The following is a 14280-nucleotide window of genomic DNA, read 5'->3' as shown; positions in this document are numbered from 1 at the left end:
AGGTGCGCACACGAGTGCGCAAAGAGAGGACTGACTGCTGAGTACGCTGCTGGATTTCTCTAGCAAGTGGGGAACAGAAGCTCCCCACTGTGCTGAACTCTAGTTCCAGGAGAGTATCTGGGAATCCAGATTCATAGGGGGAGAAACTGGACTGTCTAGCAGTGGGTGAAACTTGAAATCAGCTTATTCTTAGAGGTGCTTGCACCGATTACCGAGGGACACTGAGACCCAGGGGCCTCATAGGGCAGGGCTGATGGGAAGCCAAGACTGTCTGCTCAGCCCTGAGACTCAGCCCTGAGACTCCAAACTGAGCACAGAGGCTTTTGCAATTTTGCAAGTCTTGTTTCATAAGGCTTCTCCAACACAGAAGTTCTCCCAGTGTAGATATAGCTGATCCTCACAGCTAATTGGCTTGGAGGTCAATTCCTCCCAGTGATACCAACAACATTCAAGACTTAACTACAACAAGGCTGTACACACAGTCCACAAAGGGGTGTACCTCAGGTAACTGGGGAGGCCGAGCCACTGAGCCCTATAGGACACCTAGCACACAAAGCTACCCTACCAACTCAGGGAAGCAGCAAAAATGTGAAGATAAAGAAACAGATCACAAACTAAAGAAATGGAGGAAAACAAATGACTGGATATAGAGTTCAAAACCACGGTTATAAGGTTTTTCAAGAATTTCCTAGAAAAGGCTGATAAATTTAATGAGACCATTGAGGATATGAAAAAGGACCAACTAGAAATTAAACATACACTGACTGAAATAAAAAATAATATACAAAGATCCAACAGCAGACTAGAGGAATGCAAGACTCAAGTCAAAGATTTGAAATACAAAGAAGCAAAAAATACTCAACCAGAAAAGCAAAAAGAAAAAAGAATACAAAAATTTGAAGATAGTATAAGCAGCCTCTGGGACAACTTGAAGCATACTGATATCATAATGGGGGTGCCAGAAGAAGAGAGAGAGCAAGATATTAAAAACCTATTTGAGGAAATAATAACAAAAAACTTCCCCCATCCGGTGAAAGAAATTGACTTACAAGTCCAAGAAGCACACAGAACCCAAAACAAAAGGAATCCATAGAATACCACACCAAGACACATCATAATTAAAATGACAAAGAAAAGACAAAGAGAGAATATTAAAAGCAGTAAGAGAAAAAGTTAGTTACCTACAAGGGAGTACCCATACGATTGTCAGCTGATTTCTCAACAGAAATTATGCAGGCCAGAAGGGAGTGGCAAGAAATATTCAAAGTGATGAATAGCAAAGACCTACAACCAAGATTACTCTACCTAGCAAAGCTATTATTATTCAGAATTGAGGGGCAGATAAAGAGCTTCACAGATAAGAAAAAGCTAAAGGAGTTCATCACCAATAAACCAGTATTATATGAAATGCTAAAAGGTATTCTTTAAGAAGAGAAAGAAAAAGAAAAAGGTAAAGATAAAAATTATGAACAACAAATACATATCTATCAACAAGTGAATCTAAAAATCAGTGCATTAAAAATCTGATGAACAGAAAAACAAAACAAAATAGTCATAAAAATGTAACTCATAGTTACCTAGTTACTAAAACAAAATTTCAGTTTTGATTTGAAAACAAATTCAAAAATAAGAATGATAGTTTTTATTGGGTTTCCTAATTAATTTAAAATGGAATCCTTTAAGCCAGAGTAAATAAAAATCTGACTTTCCAGATGAATAAAGTATAGTATCTCATTTAGGCCTATAAACATAGCTTTCCTTTATAGGTCTGTAATCATCATAAAATAATTTTCCTAACAGGAAAATACAAAATAAATTGCACACATTAACAAACTGCCTGCCTGTATTCGGTACCTACCAATTTTTTCCAGCTGTTTGGATACATGCAAAGAGTTTTCCCAAAGTTTACATCGAAAGCATTTAGCTAAAATCAAACTGTTCAATAGTACGGCAAACTTCTTTTCTTGAAGAGCCACAAATTCTGACAACCCTAAAAAAAAAGTTTCCAATATTAAATTTAGTATTCTAATTAACTAAAAAAATATTGAAAATACAAGATTCCTGTAACATACATCTTGTAATTCGTGAGCCACTTCTGAAAATCTTTGAGGTATCTTGTGTCAAAGCAAAGTCTTGTATGGGAATGCATCCTAACTGAGCCTGAATAAGACTGGGGAGGAAAAAAAAAATCATTATTTACTTTTAAAAATTATTATCTCACAGTATTTGACATCACTGACTGAAAAAATCCTCTCTGCCTTCATTTCTTTAACACATGATCTACATTTTATATCATTATTGTTGCAAGTATTTTTTACTTCTTTTTCCCAATATCCCAAAGTTCAATTCTCACTTCCCTTCTCTTCTTTATTCACCTTTCTCTGAAAAAAAAATCTAATTTCTTTCTCAAGACTTTCATTATTTCTAGATTGATAAATTTCTAATGCTTATAGGGCACTATCACTTAGGCTTTTTCTTTAACCTCAACACATCTAAACTATTGGTCATATATCCTTCAATAATGTTCTGTCTTTGGGTTTTATTATATGTAAGTATTATAGAAAAACAATATAAACTGTATAATCAACAAATATTTATTAAATGCCTATAAGTAATAAGCATAATGTTAGGTGCTGATGATTCTGTTCAACAAAAGAATGTTTGGCCCAATTTAAGGCAAGATAAAATTAAAATTGCAAATAGGGAATTCTCAAGAGGACACTTGTGGAAAAGCACCTTGATTTGACTCAACAGTTAGTTGATGCTACAGAGTATATCAGAAAAAAAAACAAAGCAAGAGATCTAGGTTCTAGTTCTAGTTCAGTTCCAAGTACAGCAACATAACCTTGGGCAAGTCACAACTTCTCTAGGTATCACTTACTTCATTTGTAAAATGGGAGGATTGGGAGATAATGATCTCTAAGGAACTAGAATTCCTAGAGAAATAAAGCTAAGAAGCAGAACAATAACTTTTGTTGTCCAAGCTATAGTTCAGAAGTTTGTTTAGAAGTTTGTTTCTGAGACATCAAGGTATTTGGAAGATAAAATTCAATGAGATATCATGAAATATCCCATAGAAGGAGTGACCTCCTCTAGCTAGGAAGGGGGAAAATTTCTTATTAGCACACTAAATCAACTGGTTTAATTGAGTACATACAAAAATCATTTTTACCTGAAACTGTATACTTGAAATCAAAAGGTTTAACACTAAGATCTAAATATTCAGAAAACCAAGCAGTTGGCATAGCACATCATTGCATTTATGATTGTAAACTGGGTAAAAGTCACTACAATTTACAACGTAATTTGTTTACTCTTCCAATTAAACTTATCATTATAAACTTCCCATTCTTGGCAGACTATTCATCTCACTGTCATATATGCATTCCTTTACTCAGGCTTTTACTCTCTCAGAATGCCACTGTCATTCAAAAGACACTTATTACACGTGTTTTCATACTGTCCATTATTTTTATATGTATGGTTCTCATTCAAGCTAACTTAAACACTAAGCATATCTTCTTTCTATCAAATATCTTGCCTGAACAAAACACAACCTCAATAAATATTTGTTGATTAAAATTTTTCACAAATCATCTGTTTAAAATAAAGTCTGAATTTTTAGAAATTAATTTCACTCCTACATTCTCATTTTTATGTAAATCTATTCTTTTTTTGTACTGAGGAAAAATGTGAAATAAATTTTAAAACTATAAAATATGTATAAATATGAATAATGAACAGGTAGTCAGTATTTTAAGACACTCAACAATGAATTATCTTTACCAATTTACTTTCATTTCTCTTGTTTTAATTTTTCCTTCCATTGGAAATCTGTAAATAAAAACACAAGGAAAATTTTTATTATTACATATTTTAACAAAATAAAACTTTTAAAAATTGTTTAAAATATATTTAATTTCTGTACCTGATAGTTATTCGATTTGGACATTTGTTCAAAGTATTCAAAGTTTTCTTTTCACTTATCCTTAATTGTACATCTAGAAATTCCGTGCAGCTGGATATCATTTTGACCTATAAAATTTCAGCATTTGTCTATTTAATTATGTCCATTCTTTCCTGTCATCCACTTTCTCTATATTTTTCATTTGCCTTAGGACATCACAGTTTTATCATTTGGCATAATAGAGTTAAAAATTTGCTTTATACGTTTTGCTTCTTTAAGGATTCTCTCATTCATTTATAAACAAAAGTTTACAAACACTTGTTATATGTCAGACATTGTGCTAGACACTGGAACTAAGACTGTAAAGATTAACAAAATAAAATTTTAAATATTCACCCAGTACCAACCACGGAGTAAGCCTTCAGTAAATGTTGCTCTTAATACTACTATTATTACTACTATTATATTATTACTAGGAGCCCAGGGTGAGAATTCGCACGGTGCTGCACACCCACCTGCAGCCCTACCTTGACACCTACACTTGTCCACGAAGAGCTCCAGTGCACCTGGCCCCAAACCCTCTGGCCTTCTCTGGCCGCTTCATGCCCTGCCCTCAGTCCCTCCAGTCACCTCAGGCTGGTCCCACCTTTTCAGGGCACCTCTTGCTTCTGCCTCATCTCTGGAGCAACATGGTGGCTCCTTCCCATCATGGCACCAGAGGAGAGCATAAAAGCCTCCCATCTGCTGCGCTGTGCTCCTTCTCCTGGCAGGTGGGTTGCGTGACACTCAGAGTGCGATAGGTGGGTGGTGAAGGACTGGTGAGGGGGGTGCTCTGGCTCTCATCCCTTCCGCTCTCTGGCATGGGATGTTCCCGCCTTCTCCAGGCCTCCCTGTCTCTGGAGCAACGCCCCAAGTAATATGCTAATGACCTGGTCATTACCCATTACGGTGTATTGACCATTAGCATATTAGCTCTTTATTTGTATAGATTCACCCTTCTGTAGTTTGCAAACCATTATCTCTATTGAGGCTAACTTTGCAATAGAAAGAATGCTTTAGATATCATAGTTGTGCCACATGACTGAGCAAAGCATTCTCTCTGCTTTGGTTTCTTGCATCTGTAAAATGAAACTAATACCCATTCTAATTCTCTTACACATGTACTGAACTCAAAATCAGATGAACTAATGTTAACATGAAGGTTTTTCTACTCTTGATTTCTTCTTAAAAATAATTTTACGTGTAAGTAAAGCCTATTTTTCACCAATCTTTGTGCTATTTTTAGTATAATAATCCTATTAAAATAGTCAACTTAGATATTTTAAATAAAATAAATGGCTTAAATTTAAAAATAAATATAAATACCTTGTTTTATAGTCATGTCCCCAGTAAAGGGAGAAACCACCAATACAGTTACCAGGTACCAACAACATGACTGTGGTTCTCTTCACTGCTATGGCTGCAAAGTTGCCACCACTGTTGATATCTTAGTACAACCTGTTTTTACTCCCATTTCCCTACAATCAATTTTTTTTTTCTGGTCTATCATCAATACTCTTCTATTTCTATTGTTACTGTTATTCTGCTGCAAAAGGCTTAGGGAAGTGTTGCAGGTATGCAGCACATGTGTCCCTTATTGTCCCTCATGGCAGACTTTCCTAATATGACATGCCACATCATTTGGGGTTTTTCTCAACATATTGCACTTAGAAGTCACTACCAATGTAATTGGCATTCTCATGTAAGTTGAAGGGTTACTGCCAACCCTACTTTGAGTATGTATATAAATTTTCTTAGCCCTGATGCACAGATACAACTGAAAATACATTCTAAGATGTAATACTGAATATCTCATGATCAAATGTACATAAGGATGGAGGAGACATAAGCACTATTATAATGCTTTCTTTTCTGCTCATTCATTCTTAAATTATATGATATACTAATTAGTTGCTCCCCAATATTATTTTATACTGTAGTAGTCTGTATTTATTTTCTAATGAAAATCTATTTACCAGATCCAGTAAAGTTTCTTCTCCACTAATTGTAAAAAATTTCTTCACTGTTTCAAATGTGATATAATACCAAGCCATCAACCTTCCGGTCTCTGTGGTAAAAGATGGAAAAATAAACATTTACTCCATCAGTTGAAACAACTTGCTTTTTCATGAGTTTAATAAACTTTTTTTTTAACATCTATTTTGTGTCTGTAATGATATCAAGAACAAAAGACACACCAACAAATCTAGAAGATGCATTCTCTGAACTTATAGGATGGCTAGGTGGACAACCAGATGAAAATAACTGGACTAGAGAACAAAGTCCAATTAATAATAACATTTACATATGCAAACTTAAATTCAGAGGAAATTAAACTTAAAAGAATGGTCAAGGTAGGATAGCCTAATAGAGATAATGGGTCTACAGCAGAATTTAAAAGTAACTAATATGCTTTGGCAGAAAGGATATAAAGCCATTATGACCTCAGGAAAGATAAAGATTTGCTAATAAAAAAAGTTAAAAAGATTATCATTAGAATACTGTTATGAGAGATGTATGGCTTGATAAAACATATGGCTTGGTCATATGAAGGTTATTTTACATAATGTGGGAATAAGAAAATATTTCATGTTTATTATAAAGATTAAATGCAATAATATATGTAGAGAATTTAGCATAGGGTTTAACATTAAATGTCCACTTTCATTATCAAAACATGATGAATGATAGACTTACAGAGGCCCTGAAAAAGCTCTGAAATGCTATTAAAGGAGTTTAGATTTTAGATTTGATTTGTAAAATAAGAGTACCACTTAAAATTTTTGAGCAAAATTTAATTAAATTGGAGTTAGAATATAAATTGCTTTAGAAATACAACATTGGATTGACTAGAGTAGGGGGGTTTGAGTGGGGGTAAATAATTGATGAAATGGAATTTGTTTACTGATTTTCAATTCTAAGTTGTCAAAAACATTACAAATAATTTCAAACCATGTAAAACAAAATGGCTGGGAACAGGAAAATGGCATACTGCTTTTCAAGAAAAGGATTAATGTATGTATGTACTACAGCTTTTGCTGAAGAAGGGAAAAAATTGACATTCCTATAGACTTACTCATAGTATAGAAAATAAAACAGGAACAGAAAAATAACAAGGGCAGCTTAAAAGCTACTTTCTTAATTAGGAGCTTGGTGAATATATTCAGCAAAAATGTGAGTAATTCAATGGTTCATAAAATGATGCTTCTGAGAGCAATGTGTGAGATATTAAAAATATGGTTATCAAGGAAACTAAATATAATTAAGGCATATTTAAAGATGCTGCTCTTATCTTAAGTGTTTACAAATTAATATAGGTTATCCCTATTTGAGAAAATTAAAAGTTTTGATACTTGCTGGCTTTTTAGTAAGGATGAAGCTTTCATAAGTAAATATAAAAACAACATAGAAAGATTCCACAGTGGCTCTCTGAGGGAGCGTGTGGCTTAGTGTGGTCAATGTTAGCTTCCACCATGGCGTACCATGGCCAGGTTCAAAAGTGCAGAAAGGAGTTGGTGCAGCCCATCAACCTCATCTTCAGATGTTTGTAAAATAGATTTCAGATTTAAATGTGGCTTTATGAGCAATGGAATATGTGTATAGAAGCCTGTATTCTTTTATTTTGATGAGTATATGAACCTCAGTAGAAGATGCATAAAAGATACAATCTAAAAGAAAGTCAAGAAAACAACTAGAGCGGATCATGCAAAAAGGAGATAATATTACTCTTCATCAAAGTGTCTCCACCTAGAAATGACTTAATGAAATGAGAAATTATTGAGAAACAGTACAGTTTTTGTTTTTTAGGTGTCCTTTGTTGGAAGAATAGTTCTTACATATTTATTCATATTGGCTTACAATACCCTTATGTTACTACTAAGGTACAATAAATGATATTGAATTTTAAAAAATAACATGGAAAGGAAGCCACTCAAGGTAGAAGAAACAGAAAGAATTTAAAAAGATATGCAAGTGAGGAAAACAAATAAGGAGGCAACTTTGCTATCAATATAGCTAAGTGATTAATATTCTCATAGTAGCAAATCCAGGATAATTCAAAATAAAAGTTATACAGTTGGGGGTTGAGATGGATGTAGAGGCCATCAGACTGCACTTCTCACAACTCCTACTGGAGATGACCCCAGCTACCATGTTCTGAATCCATCACCATGTTGATACTGAGATCACACTTCTCAAAGATGCTCCAAACCAATGACTAAGCATTGCAGGAATGTTAAGGTAGGCCCATAAGACAAGGGTCTCCTCTGATGGGCGATTTTGACTTAAAGATTCCCATCAGCTTTGCCAAATAGTTTTAGGAATGCAAATTTTCCATCTTTCTTTCCTCCTTCTCACCCTCCGTCCTATAGAGGTTCAAGATGCAACCAGTTCATTAACTTTTCAAGCCTCTTTGCAGTTACATACCATTTTAAAAATTTAACCCTAACTAAGACCTGGCCTTTTGAGCCCTTCTCTTTTACACATTACCAGGTAGAATAACTAAAAAGTTCAAGAACATAAGCATACAAATGAAAATACCTAGATATTTCAGTACTATGACAACAAATTTAAAAATAAAAAAAAAACTGTATAAAGCAGAATTAAAACACAGAGGCTAAGAATTTAAATAGAAAAAATAAACACTGCCCTAGCTGGTTTGACTCAGTGGACAGAGCGCTGGCCTGTGGACTGAAGGGTCCCAGGTTCAAATCTGGTCAAGGGCACATGCCTAGGTTGTGGGCTCGATCCTCAGGAGGCAGCTGATCAATGATTCTCTCTCATTATTGATGTTTGTTTCTCTCTCTCCCTTCCTTTCTCTCTGAAATCAATAAAAATATATTTTTTAAAACTAAATACTGAAAAAGGTAAAAGAAAATATTAGTAATATGTAGGAACAAGAAGTCACAAAAAAGAATTTATTAGAAATACTATATAAGAATGTCCATCTACATTAATGGCCGGCCAAGTATGAATCAAAACCTCCTGCTGCCGGGACCGGTTTGGCTCAATGGATAGAGCGTCGGCTTGGGGACTGAAGGGCCCCGGGTTCAATTCTGGTCAAGGGCATGTACCTTGGTTTCGGGCATATCCCCAGTGGGGGGTGTGCAAGAAGCAGCTGATCAATGACTCTCTCTCATTGATGTTTCTAACTCTCTATCTCTTTCCCTTCCTTTCTGTACAAAAATCAATAAAATATATTAAAAACAAAAACAACAACAAAAAAACCACCTGCTGAAGTCAACTAAAATAGCTAAATGAAATATAAGTATTTTTAATAAAACATCAAAGAACTAATAAGGTATTTATCTAGAAGAGGGCTTAAAACCAAAAGGATAAGTACACAAAATATTTACAAAAACTGATCACATACTAGGCCATAAACCAAGTCACAATAATTTCAAAAGATCATAATCAAAAGATCAGAAAATGTTATCTGATCACAAAGTACCATTAAAAAAAGATAACTAAAAAAAGCAAGTACAGAAATTAGAAATTATAGTTGCAAATAATCCATAGGTCAAAAAAGAATCATAATGGAAATATAAAAATATAACAAACCTATTAATAATAAAAATACTATAAATCAAAGCTAATAAAATTATTAACCTTAAATAAATATATAGTATTCTTGAGTACTTACATACATATTTAATTTCAAAAATATACTATATATGCATTCCTATAAATTCTTGCATTCTGTAGAACTGCATACTAAATAGAACAGGGTTTATGAAATAAGTACTGATACAAACAACTAAAGAATCCATGCAACCTGGTGGTAAGAACATTAACCTAAATAATAACCCTAATAAAAATGCAACCACAGTTAAAAAGACATGTTAAATTCCTCATAAAACTGTACATACATACATATAACATTGCATTTTTTTTTAAGTAGCTTGATGACAGAGGGTGTAACAAGAGGCTGCCGAGTTATAAACATAAAGGGCAAAATGTCCAAAGATTGGGCATTGCATAATATATATTTTCAAGGCAAAATACATGGCTAACCTTGGCCCAGAGGAGGATCAGGTAAATGGGCATCATGTGCAAATAAGCTAGATTTGCATATTTTATGTTAAAATGCTGGAATAATGAAGTCAATATTACATCCCATGAAACTTCTAATCATGAGTGCTAAAACTATAAAACATTCTTTCTTTTTTTCTATTATACTCTAAATAGAATGTGAGTGAGACCATAAGTAATCAATGTTTGAATAATTTAGAACTGGGAAAAGGATATCTACAAGTTATAGCAAGTTTGAAACAACCCAAAGATTTGAGCATTTCATTCCTCTGCTAAAGGTTACCAGACTCAGTGAAGACAAATTCTATGCCAGTCAAAAAGAAGCTCTATAATTTTATAAATAGGATTCTTATATAAACTTATCATATTAATGATGATATCCTGTTGAGAACTGATATCCCAATTTAATTTTACCATCACCTAAGTTTAGTAGAACAAATTTCGCATTTAGTCTTAAGTAAGCAATTGTGTTTTTCTTTTGTGTGTGTGTGTGTGTGTGTGTTTGGTGTGTGTGTGTGTGTGTTTGGTGTGTGTGTGTGTGTGTGTGTGTGTGTTTGGTGTGTGTGTGTGTGTGTGTGTGTGTGTGTGTGTGTGTGTGTAGGGGGGAAGTAGAAGGTAGGGAGAGAGACAGAGAGAAAGAGAAACATCCATGTGATAGAGATGTATTAATTTGGTTGCCTCTCTCACACAACTGGGGCTAGGATTGATCGTGAAACCAAGGTATATGCCTCTGACAGGAATCAAACCCAGGAATCAAACCAGCAGTCTGTGGGCCAGTGCTCTATCCACTGAGTGAAACTGGCTAGGGCAAGCAACTGTTAAATTTATTAGCTATGATGGAAAAGTTACCAGTTGGTTTGAAATTAACACCTTCATCCATTGTTATTAAGTCCAGAGATGATAAATCATTCAGATTCTTCAAACATAAATCTGTTAAAGTATAGAAAACATTTTTATTTTAGCAAAATAAGGAAGCAGCACAAAATAAAATTTATTATTAAATATGCTCAAGTTATGTTTCTGTGTAATTGTTCTGGGAAGAACTGTAATCCCTACTTAAGTGGTAATAAAAAGCTCATTTTAATAAAAGAGTCGATAATATGCTAAAAAGATTTTCTAATAGTAACAATAATACAAATAAGTGATAAAATAGATAGCTTTTACAACTTGGAACTTTAAAAATAATATATATGTATTATTTAATTCAATCCTCAAAATAACACAATAAGGTAGGTGTATTAATATTATTTCCTGTACATGTTAGGAAACTGAAAAATAAACTAGGTAACATATAACCACTTTGTTATGTGACTTTAAATAAGGCAGTGGTTTCCTTTTTTAAACTTTTATCAAAGATATATCCACACAAAGTATAGAGTCAAATAGTTCTAAAAGATAGAGTCAAACAGTTCTAAAAGATTGTTCCAAAAAAACACAAGTCTTTCCCCTCCTCTGAGTTTGACACTCTTAAGGCAACCACTTCTGATTATTTTAACTGATGCTTTTGGTTTTTATCTGAATATGGCACTATAACTGCTTGGAAGGAACCTCTGATAGAAAGCAATGCAAGTCACTCTCACTGATGGGTGGGGATCAGAGCAGTAGGCCGCTGCTTAGAGTGCTCTCTCTGTCCCATGCTGTAAAGGCCCAGGAGACTAGAAACAGTTCAGAGCAGAGACTGGGACTGCAAAAACCTGTTCAAGCTTAGGCAGCTTGATCATTTTAATTGTTCTGTTAAGTAAGTCTTTTGAAGGTTTTGCTAATTTTCTTAATTACCCACTATTAATTTAACCTTCAGAAAATTAATCATCTAAAGAAGAATGCTTGCTAATGCTGAGCACTATTCTAATGTTCAGATTTATAGCAGTGGGCAAGACAACGTTCCTTCTCTATAGAACTTTTCAATGAAGAAAGCAATCAATACACAAATAATAAATAATACAGTTTCAGGTATTGAGTACTATGAAGGAAAATAAAGCTGAGAAAGGACCTAGCGAATTATAGATTTTAGCTTTTAACTAAAGCTTATGTGTATTTCTGATATAAAGCTACATAATTTCTGATATAGAGTAAGTATATAGTCATCCTAATTTTCAACATACATAAACACATTAGCTTTCCTAAGAACACAAAAATAGTAATAACAATATGGAAATCATTTTGCCTTCCCTTCTTAAGGGTAGGTTTAACTAAAATACTAGTAGTCCAGGAGAAACTCTTTGAGCAAGATTATTTGGACAAAGACCTAAATGAAAGGAAGTTGCAGGCCATGTAAAATATGTGAGAAGTATTCTAAGAATAAGGACAGATAGTAACAAACCTAAAGTGGAAACAAGTTTGGTATGTTTAAGGAACAGCAAAGGAGCCAACTGGGAAAGACAGAATAAAAGAGAGAAAATAATAAGAGATAAAGTCAGAGAAATAGGCAGCAAGATATCAAGTAGGACTTTGTGGGCTCCGATGAAAGTATGTATTTTATTCTAAGAGTGATGGGGAGCTACTGGAAGACATTGAGCGAGAAAGTACAACCAAATTTAGAAACAGCACATTATATGCTAAAGACCCTTCTTAGGAGAATTAAGGCAGACCTCTAAGGATACCAAAACATTATATTCAGTTCAAATATAGAGAAAACTTAGCTACCTTATAATGACTGAAGATAAGGCAAATATAAATTGTGATTCTGCCAATTTAACAAAAGTTAAATCATTACAGTTATCAGAATATAGCAATATATTTCTTGGGGGGGATAGTAGAAGAATATAATGTAAGGAAAAATATCCTGTAAGTAAATTACATTTAGAAAATTTTTACTTTAGAAAATTAACTTTCATTTGTAATGCTAACAGCAAGACACCCATATAAAACATACATGGCGTCAAAACAAGCCAAAGGAAAATCTTTTGGGCAAAAAATGAAGAAGGATCCCAAGTCAAATTTATAGAAAAGATTCCTTTATTAACTTTTGGTAGAGAATATGTTTGTATATTTTCAGAAAACAACTCCGAGACCATGTGGATTCCTGAAACAGAGAGGAATTGACAGGACTGCTTCAGCCATGAAGATAGAAGAGAAATAGTCTAGAGATGGAAGACACTGACGATGCCTTGCCATACTAGCAGTCAGCAGCTGTGCGTCGCTGCAGGTTGCCCAGGACCAAACTAGAGAGGATCGGACCTGCATCACCACTATTTGTCCACCATCCAAAACTGAAATATCATTGCTGACATGTATACATAAGGAACTGTTTGACAGAGAAACTGGGATTCTGTTGGCCCAGAAAGAAACTCACTACAGACTGATTCATTTGTCTCTCAGCATAACCATTATTGTCTCATTTTTGGTTCATATAAGTGTATTTCTAGTATCACATGAGCTCACCCATCTAGGGGAAATAATGAACATAGACTGATGAACAAGAACAAACCCGGAGGCAGAGAAGTTTTGATTAGACTGTCAGACCTCAGAGGGTAGGGGAGGGTAGTGATAAGGGGGAGAGATCAACCAAAGGACTTATGTGCATGCATATGAGCCTAAACCAGTGTCAAGAACAACAGGGGGGTGGGAGCATGCATGGAGAGGGGTTTGAGATGGGAATGGGGGGATGAGGACGAATACGTGATACCTTAATCAATAAAGAAAAAAAAAGATATTTCTTGGTCTCTATGATTTCTTGTATGTATTTCATCACTATGATTATGATATATGCTTTAAAAAAAAAAAGCCTTTACAAAATTGGTCAACAAATAAAGAATATAACTGCTTTATAGATCTCTTTCTCAATAGTGTTATAAGTATATGTTACTGCTTATCACCATCTTTCAACAATATATTTATTCCTTAAGCAATACAATTTTATTGTTTCTTCTTTATCTCTTCTCTGCATTTTTATTTGTGATATATGTATTGATACACCCAAGTAGGGGATAAATTAAAATTGGCTAAATATTTTTAGTGGACCTAACATTTTTTCTTTCATTGAAAAAGTTACAATACAATGAAGAGATAGGCATTTTTTAGATTTCTAATTCTAATAAATGCTCAATAATCTTCTGATATTTTAAAAGATAGTTCATGAAATACTAAGTGACTAAAAAATAATGCTGGTTTTTTATAGGAACACATTGTTAGTACAAATTAGAATAAAAAGCCCATAATCAAGTTAGGCTTATATTTTCAAGCAAAATTAAACAAGAAATGAAAAATAGTGTCTATATGCAACATTTTCAAAGACCAGAGTCATTTAAAAAATAACCAGATTAACCTATAATAGAAAGGAAAATATTCTAATGGAATTAATACAT

The 14280-nt window shown here is 33.8% G+C and overlaps 1 protein-coding gene and 1 pseudogene across 1 annotated transcript in view; one reads left to right on the top strand and one right to left on the bottom strand.

The window, feature by feature from the left end:
- The window catches only part of HFM1 (helicase for meiosis 1), a 79877-nt gene that overhangs the window by 34465 nt on the left and 31132 nt on the right, over window positions 1–14280 (bottom strand). Inside the window, exons 19-24 of the mRNA XM_036447218.2 lie at window positions 10826–10906; window positions 5923–6014; window positions 3929–4035; window positions 3787–3834; window positions 2073–2170; window positions 1859–1990 (exon numbers count right to left, since the gene is read on the bottom strand). Coding sequence (XP_036303111.1) covers window positions 1859–1990; window positions 2073–2170; window positions 3787–3834; window positions 3929–4035; window positions 5923–6014; window positions 10826–10906 — 558 coding nt within the window. The remainder of the gene's footprint in view (window positions 1–1858; window positions 1991–2072; window positions 2171–3786; window positions 3835–3928; window positions 4036–5922; window positions 6015–10825; window positions 10907–14280) is intronic.
- LOC118724202 lies at window positions 7388–7817 on the top strand (annotated as a pseudogene).

This window comes from Pipistrellus kuhlii, unplaced genomic scaffold (assembly GCF_014108245.1).
Source record: "Pipistrellus kuhlii isolate mPipKuh1 unplaced genomic scaffold, mPipKuh1.p scaffold_m20_p_2, whole genome shotgun sequence".
NCBI lineage: Eukaryota > Metazoa > Chordata > Mammalia > Chiroptera > Vespertilionidae > Pipistrellus > Pipistrellus kuhlii.
The sequence above is the reverse complement of the archived record's forward strand: the minus strand, read 5'-3'. Positions and strand labels throughout refer to the sequence as shown.